The 17,455-nt window shown below is 58.2% G+C and overlaps 3 protein-coding genes across 7 annotated transcripts; 1 reads left to right on the top strand and 2 right to left on the bottom strand.

The window, feature by feature from the left end:
- Positions 1-514: 514 nt before the first annotated feature.
- STXBP2 (syntaxin binding protein 2) lies at positions 515-9,241 on the bottom strand. The gene is made up of 19 exons (XM_027969722.2): positions 9,179-9,241; positions 7,854-7,903; positions 7,513-7,594; positions 6,963-7,039; positions 6,730-6,808; positions 6,529-6,632; positions 5,993-6,141; positions 5,709-5,793; positions 5,490-5,620; positions 5,285-5,392; positions 4,951-5,008; positions 4,747-4,812; positions 4,567-4,647; positions 3,412-3,550; positions 2,828-2,937; positions 2,017-2,112; positions 1,234-1,319; positions 979-1,136; positions 515-657 (listed from the first exon to the last, which is right to left on the bottom strand). Exons 1-19 carry the CDS (start codon positions 9,213-9,215, stop codon positions 572-574), a joined length of 1,782 nt encoding a protein of 593 aa, XP_027825523.1. The 5' UTR covers positions 9,216-9,241; the 3' UTR covers positions 515-571.
- On the top strand, positions 5,341-15,461 carry PCP2 (Purkinje cell protein 2). Of its 4 annotated transcripts, none has more exons than XM_042250008.1 (4): positions 5,341-5,467; positions 14,120-14,252; positions 14,487-14,611; positions 15,269-15,461. In XM_042250008.1, exons 1-4 carry the CDS (start codon positions 5,459-5,461, stop codon positions 15,386-15,388), a joined length of 387 nt encoding a protein of 128 aa, XP_042105942.1. In that variant the 5' UTR covers positions 5,341-5,458; the 3' UTR covers positions 15,389-15,461. The 4 variants fall into 4 exon arrangements, with proteins under 4 accessions (XP_042105942.1, XP_042105941.1, XP_042105939.1 ...); XM_042250007.2 differs by lacking the exon at positions 5,341-5,467 and adding an exon at positions 13,254-13,565 and having other exon boundaries at positions 14,120-14,234; XM_042250005.2 differs by lacking the exon at positions 5,341-5,467 and adding an exon at positions 13,254-13,565.
- Positions 15,448-17,200, bottom strand: LOC101122597 (protein PET100 homolog, mitochondrial). 2 transcript variants are annotated; one of them, XM_004008556.5, is made up of 4 exons: positions 17,162-17,200; positions 16,379-16,465; positions 16,209-16,241; positions 15,448-15,597 (listed from the first exon to the last, which is right to left on the bottom strand). In XM_004008556.5, exons 1-4 carry the CDS (start codon positions 17,186-17,188, stop codon positions 15,514-15,516), a joined length of 231 nt encoding a protein of 76 aa, XP_004008605.1. In that variant the 5' UTR covers positions 17,189-17,200; the 3' UTR covers positions 15,448-15,513. The 2 variants fall into 2 exon arrangements, with proteins under 2 accessions (XP_004008605.1, XP_060272273.1); XM_060416290.1 differs by lacking the exon at positions 15,448-15,597 and adding an exon at positions 15,685-15,960.
- Positions 17,201-17,455: the final 255 nt, after the last annotated feature.

Genomic DNA, 17,455 nt, shown 5'->3' with positions numbered 1-17,455 from the left:
GACTGGGTTATGGCAGCCCCGGCATACTAATCCACCCAGTAAAGGCCCTGATAAGTCCTGCAGTTAGGAAGCCCTGTGAATACCCTGCCGGAAATGGAGAGGAAGAAGCAGGAGGAGCTCCAGCTCTCTGGGATGGGAGCTGGGCGGGCATCGTGTGCCGTGCTCCTACAGGAAAAGGAAAAGACTCCTGATCTGTGCGGCTGCAAGTCCCAAGGAGACAGTGCCAGAAGGGCTGGGGAAGTCTGTCTGGTCTGCTGATGCCCTACTACAGACAGTCCCATCAGAGTGGTCAGGAGAACCATCACTGGTTCCCAGGTTCTGGAAAGGCCAACCCAAGACGCTGGCTGGAACCTGGAAGCTAGTAGATCTTGGAGTCCATGTTCACCTTAGAGTGTGGAATGCCCTCCAGAAGAACAGGGTTGGGTGGGGCCTGAGGCACAAAGTCAGGGGACGGGACCCAAGAGAGGGGGGCCCCATATGGCTCCTTTGAAAAGCAAGCAAGGTGGGTGCCAGCTGGCAGAAAGATGGGAGTTTATTTCTCTGGAAAGGGACGCAGCAGGTCAGGCAGGGGTCAGGGCAGGGAGACATCCTCTAGTTTCTGGTCCAGAGTCTTCAGATCATCCAGGAAGCGGGTTGGGGTGAGGATGTGTGAAGAGCCTGGGCGGGAGGGAGGGGGTGTGGGAGTGGCCTTGGCCCCTGACCCTTCCACCCAGAGGGTTGTTCAGGAAAACCCTGGCTCTCAGGACTTAGGAGTCTCACCTCTTGGAAAGGGAAGGGTTCACTCCCAGGGGACCCCATCCCTGGGAAGCCAAGCCCTAACCCCTCTCACCTAGGGCTCCCAGACGCCAGCCCTGCAGAGGCTCCAGGGTTTGGGGACCCAGAAGGCACACAGCTATCAGTTCCCTAGGAACCCACAGGCGGGAGAGTCGGGCTCCCAGCCCCTGCCCAGCCCAGGAGACCCCAGTCTTGGCCACTCACCGATGAGCACCTCCCACTTGCCCTCAGTGGCCCTGGTCACTTCATAGGCGGCCCGCATCTCTGACATGGCCACGCCACCCACGATGTAGACAATAAGCCGGGGCCCTGCCCGGGCCTCCACGCCCGCCTTGTTCTTGTGCCAGTGGCCGAAGCGGGCACTGTGCGAGGAAGGCAGGCAGAGGTCAGACTGGATAGCAGATCACCCCCTCACCCAAGCCTCACTTCCTGTGGGTCTGGGCATGTCCCTGGCCTCACCTGACGGCAGCCTGGGAGCTGGGTGTGGGGGCAGGGTCAGATACAAAGGGCCACAGCTTTCGGTCCAGCCGGTCTTCCACAGCATCCTAGGGCCGGAGAGGGAGGCTGAGGAGAGGGGCCCAGGCAATGAGGCCCAAGGTCTGGAGCGTCCTCCATCGGGTATGTTCACAGGCCAAGATCCTGGCAGAAAGGGGCTGCCACCTGTACCTCCGGCCCCTTAATGACCCAGGGACCCGAGCTCTTAGCTTCTTAAGGACCCTGCTCCTGCTCAGCTCCTCAGTGACCCAGGAGTGTGGACCTCCAGCCCCTGGAGAAGCCAAGATTCTGAGCCCCCCACCCCTCAGGAACCCAGAGGTCTAGGCATCCAGGATCCATAGGGATAAGGGGGCCTCTAAGCAGGCAGAGATGCCAGGACTCCATACAGATGGCAAGAAGCAAGAAGCCAGGTCTTTTAGGCTGCCACTGCTTTTGGCTCCCCCAGTGGGGCGGGGGCTGGTATGGGCAGGGCAAAGGGGGACCCAGGTGGCGTCCTGGGGGGCAGGAGTGAATAGAGAGGGACAGAGGAGGGGACCAGCAAGTGGAGAGAAGATGAAGCTCTTCTCTCTCTCTGCTCCCCAGTTCCTCCAGTGTGGGATGGGGTTGCCCCTAGAACCCAGGCAGAGCCACGGAGATGCCCATAATGAGGGATTTTCTCTTAAGCCCTGGGGCTTAGGACAGTGAGCAGGGAGGGGGCTGAGGGTGGCCTGGATGGGGGAGGTCAGATCCCACCCCTACCAGCAGTACCTCCATCACGTCCTTGATGATGGGGGTCCAGCGAGACAGCTGATAGGTGGGCTCTGAGCGCTCCCTCCGCTCCAGTCGGCTGGTGGTCCCAGAGCTCTACAGGTGGGGCGGGTGGGGTCGGTGGGGGAATTAGGGAGAAGGAGGCAGGTCACAGATGGGGCCTGTCGGGCTGGGGGAGGTTGCAGACAGAGCGAGGAAGGGAAAACAAGAGAGAGGAAGGAAGAAATACACAGGTGATGAAACCTAGATGAGACAAAGAAGAAGATCAGGACTGAGAGAGAGACGGGGACGGACGACAGAGGACGTAGAAACAGGGGAGCTGAGAGGCGGTGGACAGGGCGACAGGCGGGGGCCCGGGAGAGGGGCAGAGGACAGGCACTGGGAGAACATGAGAGGCACCCGCAGTCGAGCAGCAGCAGAGGGCAAGGTCGAGGGCGGAGGCACGTGCCGAGAGCCGAGCCCAGGAAGCTGCTGTGTGTGTTCCGGCTGGACTGGTGGCCCTGAGGCCTCCGGGAGCCCAGGGTCACCCCCGTGCCCCGTGCTGGGGACCCAGCTATCGGCCTGTGGGACTTGGACTGCATGCCCCACACGGCAGCACCACTAGGATTCGGGCTCCATGCCTCGTAGGCCCCACTTCTCCTGTGACTCTCAGACTGGGAACAGCCCTGCTGCCCCCCCACCCCCAGACCCTACTCAGGGCTCCCTGTGCTCCAAGAACCACAGCACGCCTGGTGTGTCCCCGCCCTGGTAATGTGCCCTCTGACCCCAGTCACTCCCCTCTGACTCAGTGTCCTCTCCCTGCCCAGCGTACCCCGGGGTTGGTGACAGTGCCCCCCAGCTGCTCCAGGTTCCTGATGAGGTTGCTGTACGCCTGCACATTGGCGTGCTGAATCAGCTTGGCCAGGTTCTCCTCGCTCACACCTGGAGGCGGCCAGAAGGCGGGGCTTTTGTGGAGGCTCACAGGGTGGTGGTGGGCAAGGGGGAGGGTACAGAGGTAGCCACGCAGGCTTCTGGGTTGAGGGGCTTGGGGTGGGGGCATCCAGCAGTCGAGACACCCTAGGGACCGGGGGAACCACCTACGCTCACAGAGAGGGCGGATTCCTCATGTTAGAACTCTGGATGGGAATCCCAGAGGCGGTGATAGATTGGGGGAGCCTCTGGAATCAGCTGAGGGGGCCAAATTTGGAGGAGTCCTAAAAATAGATTCAGAGGGTCTCCATGCCAATGGAGGCCAATGGAGGGTGGCCCAAGGTCCAGAGGGGTATCTGTGGGGTTTGGCATACCTGGTGTGTGGGGGCATCTGTGGGAGTGAAAGCCTCCCACAGTCACCGGAGACCGGAGTGAATGATGGTATACCAACCTCCTCCCCCCTTCAACTCCAGGCCCCCTACCTACCATTCCGTAGCAGGATGTAGAGCAACAGAACCCGGATCTTGTCGTAGGCTGGCACAGCGGCGTCCAGCAGCACCGGTACAATCAGCTTCATGGCGTCCTTGATCTTCTCGCCCTCTGCGTCTGAGCCCATGGCTAAGTCCTGGGGCAACATGGGGGTTAGCCACCACGTTGGGGGACGGGGCAGGGGAGGGACGTCCCCATGGGCCTCGGCAAGACCTCTGGGCTTCATTTTGCTCTACCAGTCTCTGAAGGTTCTACACCTGTTCGCCATGAGGCCCCACCCCTCACACAGGCCCCTCCTAGCCATAGGCTTCACCCTCTCCGAGGTTCAGCCTCTTCCCCTTCAGGCCACATCCCTCGCACAGGCCACACCTCTCTATAGGCCCCACATTTCCAATGGTCTGTGTGTTAATTCAGAAAAGGTAATGGCAACTCACTCCAGTACTCTTGCCTGGAGAATCCCATGGATGGAGGAGCCTCGTAGGCTACAGTCCATGGGGTCACTAAGAGTTGGACACGACTGAGCGACTTCACTTTCACTTTTCACTTTCATGCATTGGAGAAGGAAATGGCAACCCACTCCAGTGTTCTTGCCTGGAGAATCCCAGGGATGGGGGAGCCTGGTGGGCTGCCATCTATGGGGTCGCACAGAGTCAGACACGACTGACGCGACTTAGCAGCAGCAGCAGCGTGTTAATTGCTCAGTGGTGTCGGACTCTTTGTAACCCCATAGTCTGTAGACCACCAGGCTCCTCTGTCCATAGAATTCTCCAGGCAAGAATACTGGAGTGGGTTGCCATTTCCTTCTCCAGGGGGATCTTCCTGACCCAGGGATCAAACCTGGGTCTCCCTCATTGCAGGCAGATTACCGTCTGAGCTCCTTAGGCCTGCCTTCCCCACAAGAAACTGCCTCTCCAAGGGGCTGGCCCCCACAGGCCCCACGCCCACACTCCAAGTCTCCTCTCCACAGATCCCACCCCTCACACAGGCCATACCTCTCCAGAGGCCCCAGCCCTTACCCAGGTCCTGCCTTTTTCCAGGCCGGGCCACCACCCACAAGCCACAGACTGCCCCAGAAATGCCTCTCCACAGGCCCTGCCCCACGACTCCCAGCCCAGCCCATACAGACCCCACCCCTGCCCAGGGCCCACCCACCTGCTCCACGCTGCACAGCTTCTCCACGCAGCCCTTGAAATGCTTCATGCAGTCATCGGCTAAATGCAGGTGCGTCGAGTACTGCAGGGTAGGTGTGGGAATCGGGGGTAACACTCAGTTAGGGTGCAGACGGGGTGACAGTTGGAGGCGGCAGGTTCCTGGTCCCCGCTTACCGCTCACCTTGTTCAGCTCCTTCTGGTACTGTGGCATCTTTTTCAGGATATGGGACAGGTCTTTGATGTCGGCCTGGGAACAAGGCTGAGCGTGAGGCCAGGCCCTGCCTATCCAAGGCCCCCAATCCAGGTTAGGGCTCCAGACTGAGGCCCCACCCCTCCCAAGTGGCCCACCCTGCCCCGGGCCTGCACCCTACACCCTACAGCCTACCTTGTCTGTGGTCAGCCTCTTGCTCTCACAGAAATTCTTTAGGAGCTCCGTGACCTTCCTGGCGGTGAGAGTGGGCAGCGGTAGGTTGGGGACTGGTGCCAAGATGGTCATTTGAGGGCAGAGCTGGGGGGTGGGGGAGTCACATGGCCCGGGGATGCCAGCCAGGGGACACAGGCCCACACTGGAGAGGCGTGGGGAGGCCAGCAGAGGGGTGTGGCTTGTTGACAGGCATTCATGGAGTACAGGTCCACAAGGGGATGAAGGAGTGGGGACTGCGTGCCAGAGGGCCCACAACCCCAGTGCCCACCACGAGCACACACACGCACACACGTACTTGGACACGTCCGCGATGTGCATGTGCCGAAGCTCCACCCACAGGTCATCATCCTCGTCCAGCAGCACCGCCTTCTCCCGGGCCTCACTGAGCCCGGTGGTCTCGTACCTGGGAAAACCAGAGACATGAAGGTCGCAAGCACTCGCTGAAGACCAGGGACCCAGGCCTGCAGCGATGGCAGGGGTGAGTTCCAGGGTCTGCCCACCTGTAGGTGTCCTGCTCGATGTCCAGCAGGTCGTAGGCCATGGCCTGGAAGGTGAGCTCATGCAGCAGTGGGGACACGGGGTCGGCCGCCCGGTCCATGATGAGCAGCTGCGAGCGAGTCTTCTCAGGGCCCTGGGGTGCAAGGGGTGGGCAGGGGGATGAAGCCCTTGACCCTGACCCTGGCTGGGGCCTCCCTCCACCTCCCCAGAAAGCCCCTCACCTCGCCCAGGTTGGGAGTGTCTGCCTTAAAGGCGTTCAGCTTGGCTAGGACGGCGTGGGCCAGCTGTGCCGTGTCCTCTGGGCCCCTGCAGGTGGGGTGGGCAGACACGGGGTGGGTGCCTCAGGGTGTGGGGTTGGGGAGGGCCAGTCAGCACAGACTGGGAGTCAGGGATGGGGTTAGGGATGGGAGTCAGGGGTCAGGGTGAGGTCTGGAGCTGGGAGAGAGGTGCAAGGTTGGAAGCAGGATGGGGTCAAGGTCAGGGCGGCATCTGGCTGGGGACCCACCTGCGGTAGCGGATGGCCGGGTACTCTTGCAGTGTGGCGCACAGGGTGGCGATCTGCTGGGCCAGCACCTCCAGCTGCCGCGCTCGCTCGCCCGCCCGGAAGGGGCAGTAGAGGTTGTAGGTGCTGTGGGGGGCATCCAGGGAGAACACCTGCGAGAGCACAGAGCCGCCACCACTGGAGGTGCGCCCCTGCCCAACTCCAGCCGCGGCCATGTGCCACTCCCCGGGGCTTCCTCTGGTCTCTGGAGCCTGCTTTGCAGGCCTGGGGGAGCCCCCTAACTACTGTTTTCTGGAATACCGCAGCCCCCTCCGCCTTGGGTGGGAAGACAGAGCGGTGAGCTGTATGCTGCCCCCTGCTATTGCCCAGGGAGACAGAACTCCAGGTGACTCCCACTAAGAGCTCATTCCACCGGTTGTTAGCTGCTTTCCTTTCTGATTCAGCACCCCCTTTACTTATCGCCTTGCCTATTTCCGAGGGAACCTGGGATATTTGGTGACGAAGCCCCACTTCCTACCCAGAACTAGGCTGGGCTATACCTGAGCTTCGTAGGGGAGGAAAGCAAGGTGGATCTCTTTCAGCGTCTTCACCACCTTTGCCAGACGGGAACGACCCAGCTCGCTGAACAGGGGCTCAGGGCAGGCTGGGAATGGGCAAGATGGGGCATCAGGCCAGGGCAGCCCTCACACCCCCTTACCCTGACCCCCACACCGCACCCCTACCCGGCTCTCCTCACTCACTGTCGGTGAAGAAGACGTGTGCTGCTTTGTAGGTGAAGGTCGGGGTCCCCCGGAAATCTGCGATCAGGGCCTGTACCGACTGGGGAAGGCGGATCACTCTCCAGGCTTGGCCCAGTACCCTTAGACAGACCATCCCCTGACCCAACCTCCCAGCCACTGCCTGCTCCTCAGACACATACAGACATGCATGCCGGCACACACGCATGCGCACACACACCCACTATCATAGGCACCTTCTCCGTGGGGCTCAGCAGATAAATAGCCTCCAGGCTGGGGATGGGTTCTCGCCTTTTGTTGATGTCCTCCACAACTAGTAGGAACAGAGAAAGGGGACACGTGTGGATGGCACTGGGGCCAGGGCACATGCAGAGTCGCACACTCAGGGAGCTGGACACTTGGGGTGCAGAGGCAGCAGGGGATATGCACACTCCCTGAGGGTCCTGAGCTTCAGGGGACACATCCATGGATCACAAGAGCTACATGGGCAGGGCTCTGCACATGCAGGATCACACAGTCATCGCCTCCTGGGGATCGACCTTAGAAAGTTACACATTCTCGGGGTCACATGCTGAGAGCTCCACACAAAGGGGTTGCACAGCTGGGGAGGCTGACCCCTTAGGGGTTGCAGCTGGGGAGCCCCTTGCGTGGGAAGCCTGCCTATCTAGGGGTTGCCATATCAGGGCTGTCTGTACAGGAAACTGCATTCTTGGAAGTCCTGGACAATTTCAGGGGACCCAAACTCTGGTCCCAGCTGGGAAGCCTGGGGTTGGGGCAGCCACTCACTGGTGATGCCCTCGGCCAAGATGTCTGACATCTTGCAGCAGGACGACAAGATGCGCATGCTCGGGTGGTCCATGATGAGCACCTGTCCAGATGGATGGAATGGACAGAAAAGAGGGTGGGAGAGGCTGAAGCTGTCCCTGAGGAGGGGCTAGAGCCACGGGCAAGTCTGTCAGCTTCATGAGCTGATTGAACAAGAGGACCCAGGACCCCACCCAAGCCCATCCCAGACCCACCCACGTGACCTCTGTGGACCAGCAGCCTCCTCAGGGAGCTGGAGGGGGGCTGTCCCACATTCAGGGCCCTGACATGGGTTTAGACAAGGCATTCTATCTCGCCCCTACCTTCCACTCCCCATCTTTCTTGACGCTCCGAATGACTCCACTCAAAATTTCTGCAGGGAAATGAGGGGCGGGCTCAGAATGTGGGGTCCTCTGGCCCCACGGTGCCCCCCAACATTCTGGGTCCTGGGCTGGACTTCCATTGGAACTCCATTTACTCGTCCCCCTCAGTCCTTTGAGGTAGCTCCTGGTCACCCCCAAATTATAGTCAGGGCCACTGAGGTTCAGAGAGGAGAAGTAAGTTGCCTAAGGACCCTCAGCACCTAAGTGGCAAGTGCCTGGAGCATAAGTAGTAGATAAATATGCTTTAGATAAACGAATAACTCGAAAGCCACGACTCACATAACAGGTCTACCTGCCTCCAGAACTGGGCTCTCCATCCCCCTATCTACTGGAGTACTCCTGGCATGTAGATTTCAGCCACACCCTCATTCCACCTCCATCGTTTACCCTGAACCAGAACGCAGGACCCCTGGATCCCTGTCTGAAACATGCGTGGCTGTGGTTATCCCATTACCCAATATCCAGCCTCAGTTTCCTCATTTGTAAGATGGAATCAGTGACTCTCCTGTGTCTCCATCAACCCCTTCATAGGAGGAGGCCCCTTTTTCAGTTGGGGTCTGGGGAGTTTGAGCCACACTCGGCTCTGCCTAGCGGAGGGAGTGGGCAAAAGTGCCAGGGCGGCCCCGGCCAGCGAGAGTGTCTTGTCCACTGTTATCAGCACTGCCAGGGCGGAAGGAGACTCTGAGGCCGGAACTACCGGAGGTGGGGGAGGGGACGACCTCCAGTCCCCCCGCGCCATCCCCCCACCGCCCAAGAACCCGGCCCGGGAGGCCTGGATGCCAGGGTACCCAGGCTACAAGGGACTCTTGGGGGCCGGGCAAAGAGTAAGGCGTCCCCCGCCCTTGGATCTGCATTGGAACCTGGACGCGCATCCTGAGCACTCTGACCAGCTGGGGTCGCTGACCAGCGCACCCAGGCCCGGCCGCGGTCCGCACCATGGGGCCCCAAGAGTCCAGCCCGCCGAACTTTGCCAGGTTCAGAGACCCGGGAGCCTGGCTGTCCAGCGGTGCCCTCCCCACGCCCATTCTCTAGGGGGTCCAGAAGTCCATACCCAGCGCCTGTCTATGCCACCCTTAGTCTGATTCCTTTGGGTCCCCGCAGTTTAGTCTCCCAACTTTGTTCCGCTCCTTCAAGGGAGAGCCAAGTCCCCGCCCACCCCCTCGAGGGTCAGGTGCTCGACGCCCTGCCAGGTCCCCAACTCCCCGCCGCTAGACTCCCAGAGTCCGTGCGCCCCCGGCCCCCCGCCCCCAGGGGGCGGCACTCACTTTCTCCTACCACCGCCTTCAGCCCTGAGGGCGCCATCTTTCCCTAGGGGCGCCGCCGCTTCCGGGTCTGTCCCAAGGTGGGGGCGTGGCTCCGCGCGTCATCCACGTGGACCCCGCCCCGCGGGTCCGGGACACGCCCCCTGCCCACCTGGCCCCGCCCCTCCACCCGTTCTCAGAGAAGTTGTGTTCCCTGCTGAAATGACAGGCGAAAGTGTCCCAGCAGAGATCTTTAAAGTCGCCGGAGGAGCACGGCCCGACGACACGTTCATAGACGTGAGCTCAGACACACTTCCTTAGCTTGTGGGCAGCGAGAAAGCGGGATCGCAAGGCAATAATAACCCCTTTATCTTCCCCAGGCATAGTTCCACCCTGGCAGAAATTTCTCCCCTGTGTCTAGAGGATACTGTGTATGCCTACCTGGAGCTACGGGACCACAAACCCGTGATCCAGTTACCTTCTGTTCCCGAGTTTAGTAGCAGCAATGGGCTTGGGCAACACTTGATAAGGAGGCCTGGGGGGAAGGTTGGAGCTAAGCCAGCAATTATTGGGTGCTAGGTTCTCAGTCGGGGCTTCTCTGGTGGCTCAGATGATAAAGAATCTGCCTGCAATGCAGGGGTTTGAAGATCTTCCCTGGGTCGGGAAGATCTCCTGAAGAAGGAAATAGCAAACCCACTCCAGCATTCTTGCCTGGAGAATTCCACAGACAGAGGAGCCTGGCGGGCTACAGTCCATGGGATCACAGAGTCTGACACGACTGAGCAGCTAACATGCATACACAGGTTCTCAGTCTACCCTGCAGAGGCCCTGATGGGCAGTGGAGGTTGGACAATGAAACTAGCTCGGACTGACCCTTGTCCAAGGCCCGGTGATGGATAGGCCTATTGCAGTCTGAAGCACGAGTCGGTCCCAGGAGGTATGCTAGTCACAGACTTGCTGATGCACACGTGAACTCAGTGGCATGTTCAGCCGCTTGCACACATACATACACACACATCTCAATTTACAATCGACTTAAAGTATCAGGGCCTGCCCTGGCTGTGTGCCAGACAAGGGCTGACACCTTATCACACAGCAGGCACAGTCCAGCCATCACCTTCTCCTTTCGATGAGGATTTAAGGTGTGTGACACTCATGTGTGGATGCAGACTCCTGAGCTGGCTCAGTCCTGAACGCATGCTTTTATCTGGCCATGTTTTTTTAAAGAGTTTAGCCGAGTGCCATGCCCTCTGCTACTTTCACAGGACGGGCATGGGACCGACCATAATGAGTAAGACCAGAAAGCCTGCCAGGCACACTTAAAGTTGAATGGAGGAGGAGGGGAGGGAAAATGATCAATCATGCTTTAAGGAAAGAAAGTGATATGATAGCAAATTTGGGGGTGGAGTGCGGGCACTCTATTGGGGGTGGTGCCAGAGGGGTATCCTGAGGGGGTGATCTTTTAACCCTGAGTGATATTAGGGAGCAGCCGTGCATAGAGAAGCAGGAGGTGAGATTGGAGGAGTAGCTGGAGTGAGATGAGGGTGGGGATGCCCCCCTCCCCGACAGAAGCTGAGGTTGGAGGGGCCACAGAGACCAGACCCCAGTGGGACATGGCAGGACTAACCTAGCCCAATCTGCATGGGATTGAGAGGTTTTCGGGACCCAGGGCTTTCAGTGATAAAACTGGGACAGTCCTGGCCAAACCAGGAGGGCTGGCCTGTCTACAAAGGAGCTTGGGTTTTTCTTTTTTCTTTTGTTTCTCTCTCATCTTCTCTCTCTCCCCCTCTCTACCATCCTTTTTTCCCCCCTTTTTGTTTCTTAGCTTTATTACAATATAATTAACATACAATTTAACCACAGAGAAGGGACAATCAATGGCTTTTGCCATATTCACGGTTGTGTATTCATTACCTGTCAATTTAGTTTACTGAAGTAGAGTTGATTTACAATGTCAGTTTCTACTTTACAGCAAATGATTCAGATATACATGCACGTTCTTTTTCATATTCTTTTCCATTATGGTTTATCACAGGATATTAAATACAGTTTTGTGCTATACTCTATATAGAAGTTTGCATTTGCTAACCCCAAACTCTTAGCCCACCCCTCCTCCACCCCTCCTTGCATGTGACCACCACAAGTCTCTTTTCTATGTCTGTTAGTCTGTTTCTGCTATGTAAATAATTTGTGTTGTATTTTAGATTCCGTACATGAGTGAAATCAGGTGCTGTTTCTCTTTCTCTTTCTAACTTACTTCACCTAGTATAATAATCTCTGGGTCCATGTTGCTACAGATGGCATTATTTCATTCTTTTTAATGGTTGAGTAATATTCCACTGTGTATGCGCGCCACATCTTTATCCATCCATCTGTTGATTCTCCATCTGTTACCCATTCATCTGTTGCTTCTGTGTCTTAGCTCTTGTGAATAGTGCTGCAGTGAACACTAGGGTGCATGTATCTTTACAAATTACAGTTTTGTGCAGATGTATGCCTAAAAGTGGGATTGCTGGATCATATGGTAGCTCCATTTTTAGTTTTTTGAGGAACCTCCAATACTGTTCTCCATAGTGACTGCACTCTCTTACATACCCACCCACAGTGTAGGATGGTTCCCTTTCCTCCACATCCTCTCCAGCATTTATAAGATTTTAAAATGATGGCCATCCTGACCGGCATCACCAGTCAAGTTTAGAACATCTCCACGATCTCATGGTATTCAGGTTTTCTCCTGAGGACAATGGGGGCCAAGGGAGAGTTCTGAGTGGGGGAGGGAGGAGACCCCTGTGGTTCCTGGGAGGAAGGATGGATTGTAGGGGCAATGGGGAGGGGAGAGGGAGCTGGAAAACCCGGAAGAAGCTGGGACCACCTCTAGCATCTGTCTGTCCTCTGGTGGTGAGACTCTGTAGGGTCTGGCTTCACTCTATCAGGTGAGGATAATTGTCTACTGCTGCTATGGGCTCAAGGGTGTGCTAACCACCCCCTTGAAGAAAAAAAAAAAGTACGTTACAGCCCTCACTCCCAGCACCTTAGGATGTGCTGTTTTGGATATATGGTTTTTGCAGGTGCAGTTAGTAAAAGATGAAGTTGTAGGGTGAGTCCCCAAAGCAGTGTAGCTAGCGTCCATGTGTTAGGACAGCCGCGTGAAAACAAGTACATGATGGGGATGTCTGTGATGACAAAGGCAGGGACTGAAGTCCTGCAGCGACAAGCCACAGGACACTAAGGACTGCCGGCAGCCACTCGAACCCAGGGAGAGGCAAGGAAAGATTCTCTCCTCTGCATGGCCCTGCCAACACCTGGATTTTGGACTTCTGGCCTCCAGAACTGTATGACAATAAATGTCTGCTGCTCTAAGCTGCCTCGTTTGGCACACTTCATTAAGGCGCCTGGGAACTAATACGTCTGCGGAGGAGGAGGACAGCACTTTGGCATTTGGGATCATGGGGCCACGGGGAGGATGTGGACAGGGGCTCCAGAGGGCAGTGGGCTGTCTGGGGAGGAGGACCAAGCTTTACAATCTGGCAGAAGTGGTCATGGTGCAGCCCCTTTATCCTGCGAAGAAACTTTAACTGGTTTCCAGAAAGACATCCTGGGGAGGGGGTGGGGTGCACATGGAGTCCTCCCAACCCCTCTCCCGGGGCACTGATGGGGAGCTGCTCAGGGGAGGGGAGGGGGTTTCCTTCTTGCCTCCCTCGCCAGGACTCTAGCCTCTCATTCCTAATTGGGACTGGGAGAGGGGGGGTCAAATGGGAGGAGACAGGCCAATTTGGCATTGGTGATGGGGAGACAAGTGCTCCCATAAATTCCAGTTTTGGGGGGCATGGGGTGGGGACAACCAGGCCTGCGGACAGTAGTAGAAGGGATGGCCAGGAGACAGAGGTGGAGCCAGGCTAGCTGGTGGTGGCTCAGGTGTCCTTGAGCTTCCTCTCCTCCCACCACCTGTGGATGGCAACTGCCTTTCCAGCAAATACGGGTGGGCAAGGTGGATGCAGATCTCACCTGAGCTGTCCCATGGTCCAGTCCTCTCCCAAGGGGGTCCAGTCAGCTCAAGCTCTCCACTGCGGAGACCCTGCACTCCACCTGAGTCCTTGAGGCCCAGCAGGTCCTAAACCCAGGTCACCCTGCCTCCTGCCCCCACAGCAGCCCCAGCCTCACGCTGCAAAAACAATTATCTGGATCATCTTTATGGGGCTTAAGCTTGGGTGGGAGCAGATGGGGCATGAGCTGGGGATTTGGGGCTGGGTATCCACTACACACCCCCCCCCCAATATCCCAGTCTCTTAAAAAGCCTTCTCTGGTCTGGGACCGGGGCAGAGGCCAGCAGAAGGTGGACGGGATCCAGGGGAGGGCAGCAGGGACAACGATGGACCAGGAAGAGGAGAATGTGGGCTCTGCCTGCAACAAGGTGAGCAGGCCCCACCCTCCCACCCCCCACTCAAGGGCCTGTGAATGACAAGACTAATTCATTTGTAGGGCACCTAATTAGCAAGGAGTCTTCTGGGACCCCTGACCCAGTTGCCACCTAAGAAGGTGCAGGAGGGCACTTGAGGCTCTGAGTGCCTAGTCCAGCCCCCAGTGAGGTCAGGGCTCTCAGTGATGACCCTATGGGGGAAGGAGGTTGGGATAAGGGAGCAGCCCCCGGGACGGTCCCCTGGCTAGTGTCCCAGTCCCGGGCCGCCCTGCAGTCAGGCCCCTATGTAGGACGTCAGCCCTCTCTCGGGGCAGTGCTGCAGTCACGTGACACTGCTGGTGGGGCCCCTGGGGCAGGGGCCAGGGTGAGATTGAGAAGGAGACTCATGTCTCATTTGGAGCAGCTCTGCAAAGCAGCACATCGGCGGGGACCATGGTGAGAACCACGGAGAAGCTCAGGGCGGGCCTGGGAGCCAAGTGGAAGCTGGCTGGCTGCGTTGACAGGTCTCCTGGTTGAGGCCGGCTGGACTGAGCATATCTGTTCCCCAGGCTGGCTCCCCAGACCAGGAGGGCTTCTTCAACCTGCTGAGCCACGTGCAGGGCGGCCGGATGGAGGAGCAGCGCTGCTCGCTGCAGGCGGGGCCGGGCCCAGCCTCTGACAGCCGTGAGAGTGGGCAGCAGGGTGTGCAGAAGTGGCTGTGATGTGGGTGGCCGGGCATGAAGGGGGCAAGTGGCCACCTGGGGGGCCTGCGGGCAAGAGTCTGAGAAAGTGAGCTGGTGACTGGGGACAGAGATGCCCACGGGTTGGGGGCAGATACCAGCATGCTTCTTGGAGGATGTGAGTGGGGGGTGGCAGGGTGGGCTGGGGGGCTCCAGCTGGGCTGTCTGAGCTCCCCACGGCCTTGGCTCCACGCAGAGAGCGCCCCTGCACCCGAGATGGACAGCCTCATGGACATGCTGGCCAATACCCAGGGCCGCCGCATGGATGACCAGCGAGTGACGGTCAGCGCCCTGCCTGGCTTCCAGCCTTTGGGCCCCAAGGTAGGTGATGTTCTGTCTGGGCTGAGGAGAGACCGACCAGGCTGAGGTCTTTAACCCTGCCTTCCACCCCCAGCCAGGAGCGCAAGGGGCCCCACCCCCACCTCTGTCCGTCCATTGTCTGGTCGGTGCACTCATCCTGAGTCCCTGCCAGTCACAAGACCCCGGTGGATCCAATACCCCAGTTCAGAGGGAGGGCAGAGGCCCAGACAGGGCTGAAAAGGGATCGAGGTCATGTCTGGGGCATGTTCAAGTCAGAGACATGGCGGGAACTCACAGCTCCTGAGCCCGAGTGTCTGAGAGCTGAGGAGGTGACAGAGCATAGACCCCTTCCTGGGAAGGCACCCCGAGGGTGGAAGACAGGTGAGCTTGTGCACAGGATGCATCCAGACCCCCACATGTCCACATCACACATACTTGCCCACAGCTTGGGTTCTGATCAGGACCCCAGTGAGGCCCCCAAAACCCACCAGCCCCAAAATACCACCCTTAATGTTGAGTAACTGAGGAGCACAGAGGCTCAGGGACGGTGGCAGCAGGTAACGGGAGGGGGGAGGTGTGACCCAGTTGCCATCTGCCGCCTCCCTCCAGTGTCTGCGTCCCCCTCTGGTTGGCACTACCCTCGGCCCCTCTCTCTGGTTGACCCCTTTGTATCAACAGGATGGAGTGCAGAAACGAGCTGGGACCCTCAGTCCCCAACCCCTCCTCACCCCCCAGGACCCAGCTGCTCTCAGCTTCCGTCGGAACAGCAGCCCCCAGCCCCAGACACAAGCCCCCTGAGGGCCTGAGGTGTCCTGGGCCCCACTTGGCCCCTGAGAACCGACAATAAAGCACTTCCATGAGCAACAAAGAACCGTGTGTGTGTTATTCTGCGAAGCAGGCTGGAAATCCGGCACGTAGAGGCCTCAGGGACTCTGCTGGGCAGCCCGAAGGAGTTTCTCCTCCCGCTGCTTCCGTATCCTCTCTTTGAATTCTTCTAGCTCCCGGCGCTGGGGAGGTGAGATGGGAAGGAAGGAGAGGCAAATGCACCTCAGGGCCTGGATCTTGTTCCCAGCCCACCTCCCCTTAACCCCCCAGACCGTGGCTTCAGAGTTCCTGTCTACAATGAAGCCTGTGCCAATTACAACCCCAGATTAGCTTCGACCTTCAGGGAGTTCCCTGATAGCTCAGTTGGTAAAGAATCCACCTGCAATGCAGGATACCCCAGTTCAATTCCTGGGTTGGGAAGATCTGCTGGAGAGGGGATAGGCTACCCACTCCAGTATTCTTGGGCTTCCCTTGTGGCTCAGGTGGTAAAGAATCCGTCTGCAATACAGGAGACCTGGGTTTGATCCCTGGGTTGCGAAGATCCCCTGGAGAAGGGAAAGGCTACCTACTCCAGTATTCTGGCTCAGCGAATTCCATGGATTGTAGAGTCCATGGGGTCCGCAAAGAGTCAGACACGACTGAGCGACTTTCACTTTCACTTTCAGGGAGAGGGCAGTTAAGGAAATCATATGTCCCTCCACTCTAGGTTCCCTGCCCACGACTGAGGGTCCCATCATGGCCACAGGAATCCAGGCCCCTCCCCCCTCCGGTGGGAGGAAAATTACATGCTTACCTGGTCCTCCTTCTCAGGGGGCCACAGCTCCCTCTGTAGGGACAAAGTCATAGATGGAGTCACAAGCCAAAAGCCTCCAGAGCCCCGCATCCAGGGCGGGGTCGGCTCAGGGGAGGCTGACCCTGCTCCCTCATACCCTTCCCCACCCCTTGGAATGAACTGATGCCCACCTTGCGCTGTATGACATAGTCCTCAAACCACTCGGCCTGATTGGCAATCCAGAACATAGCCACAGGGAAGGTGAGGTAGATGGTCATCTGGAAGGGAAGGGGAGGGATGAGTAGTCAGGAATTACCATCCCCGCCTCCACCCCTACTGTACAGCGGCTGCTCAGAGTCGGGAAAACCATCCTCTGGCCGAGACCAGAGGTGTTTCCTCAGGACCCTCCAGAACCCCAAAACTCCCAGCAAGGGTGCAGAAGTCACACACCTTGAAGTCTAGTCCCCAGAATCCAAGAGTCACCCCCCACCTCGAAAGCCCCCTCCGAGTCTAAAAGACTCTTTCTCAAAGAAAGACAGACATATTGGCCCCGGGGCAGAAGAACTCGTACAATAAAGGCATCTCTCTGAGACCTCAAACCACCCCCAGCGAGATTCCAGAGCGCCCTCAGACCCAGAACTCATTCTTCGGAGTCTAGGAGTCGGTCTAGGAGAAAGACGCACACCCACTGTAAACCAGAGAGCTCCGCCAGAGCCTGAAGTCTTCCTTCTTAGAGCCTCCTTCCCAGGTCACATCTCTCAGAGGGCTTTCCTCACACCTGCCCTCCCAGAGCCCCCAACCCAGAGCCCCCAACCCAGAGCCCCCTCCTCTACGTCTCCAACTGTAAAGGTCCCTTTCAAATCAATGGAGCTTTCGCCCCAGAGCCCCTCTCTCGGAGGCCTCCCTTTTGAGCCTTCTCCTCATCCAGGAAGAACCCCGCGCCCAGCCTTCCGACCGCTCCATTGCTCACTGACCCGAAACACCTCAAGCTTCACCCCCATGTTCCTCCTCTTAGGCTTCACAGCCGCTTCCGCCCAAAGCCAACAGCCCAACAAGACAGTAGGTCATTGGGAGTCGGCGGGCTCCACTGCTAAAGTTGATTGGTCCAAGTAGCTTCGTGATGACGTCATCTTAGAGCGCTCGCCTCTGCTTCCGGTAGCTGGGGTGGTCGAACGGAAAGTCAACAACACCTGGCGCATGATCGGGAAGAGTTCAGCCAATGGGAAATTAGTTTGGGTCGAGAGAGCAGGCCTTTAGGCCTAGACGTC

This window comes from Ovis aries, chromosome 5 (genome assembly GCF_016772045.2).
Source record: "Ovis aries strain OAR_USU_Benz2616 breed Rambouillet chromosome 5, ARS-UI_Ramb_v3.0, whole genome shotgun sequence".
NCBI classification, from domain to species: Eukaryota; Metazoa; Chordata; class Mammalia; order Artiodactyla; family Bovidae; genus Ovis; species Ovis aries.
The sequence above is the reverse complement of the archived record's forward strand: the minus strand, read 5'-3'. Positions and strand labels throughout refer to the sequence as shown.

What these genes read in the sequence shown, in the direction of transcription:
- STXBP2 (XM_027969722.2), bottom strand. Translation starts at nt 9,215, where the DNA reads ATGGCGCCCTCAGGGCTGAAGGCGGTGGTAGGAGAAA. An exon ending in ACCAGAAGGAGCTGAACAAG is followed by an intron (nt 4,648 to 4,746) that starts GTGAGCGGTAAG and finishes CCTACCCTGCAG; the next exon opens with TACTCGACGCACCTGCATTT. An exon ending in AGCTGTGCAGCGTGGAGCAG is followed by an intron (nt 3,551 to 4,566) that starts GTGGGTGGGCCC and finishes ATGTTGCCCCAG; the next exon opens with GACTTAGCCATGGGCTCAGA.
- PCP2 (XM_042250005.2), top strand. Translation starts at nt 13,380, where the DNA reads ATGAGCTGGGGATTTGGGGCTGGGTATCCACTACACACCCCCCCCCCA. An exon ending in TGGGCTCTGCCTGCAACAAG is followed by an intron (nt 13,566 to 14,119) that starts GTGAGCAGGCCC and finishes TCTGTTCCCCAG; the next exon opens with GCTGGCTCCCCAGACCAGGA. An exon ending in CCGTGAGAGTGGGCAGCAGG is followed by an intron (nt 14,253 to 14,486) that starts GTGTGCAGAAGT and finishes GGCTCCACGCAG; the next exon opens with AGAGCGCCCCTGCACCCGAG.
- LOC101122597 (XM_060416290.1), bottom strand. Translation starts at nt 17,188, where the DNA reads ATGGGGGTGAAGCTTGAGGTGTTTCGG. An exon ending in TGAAGCTTGAGGTGTTTCGG is followed by an intron (nt 16,466 to 17,161) that starts GTCAGTGAGCAA and finishes CTTCCCTTCCAG; the next exon opens with ATGACCATCTACCTCACCTT. An exon ending in ACTATGTCATACAGCGCAAG is followed by an intron (nt 16,242 to 16,378) that starts GTGGGCATCAGT and finishes TTGTCCCTACAG; the next exon opens with AGGGAGCTGTGGCCCCCTGA.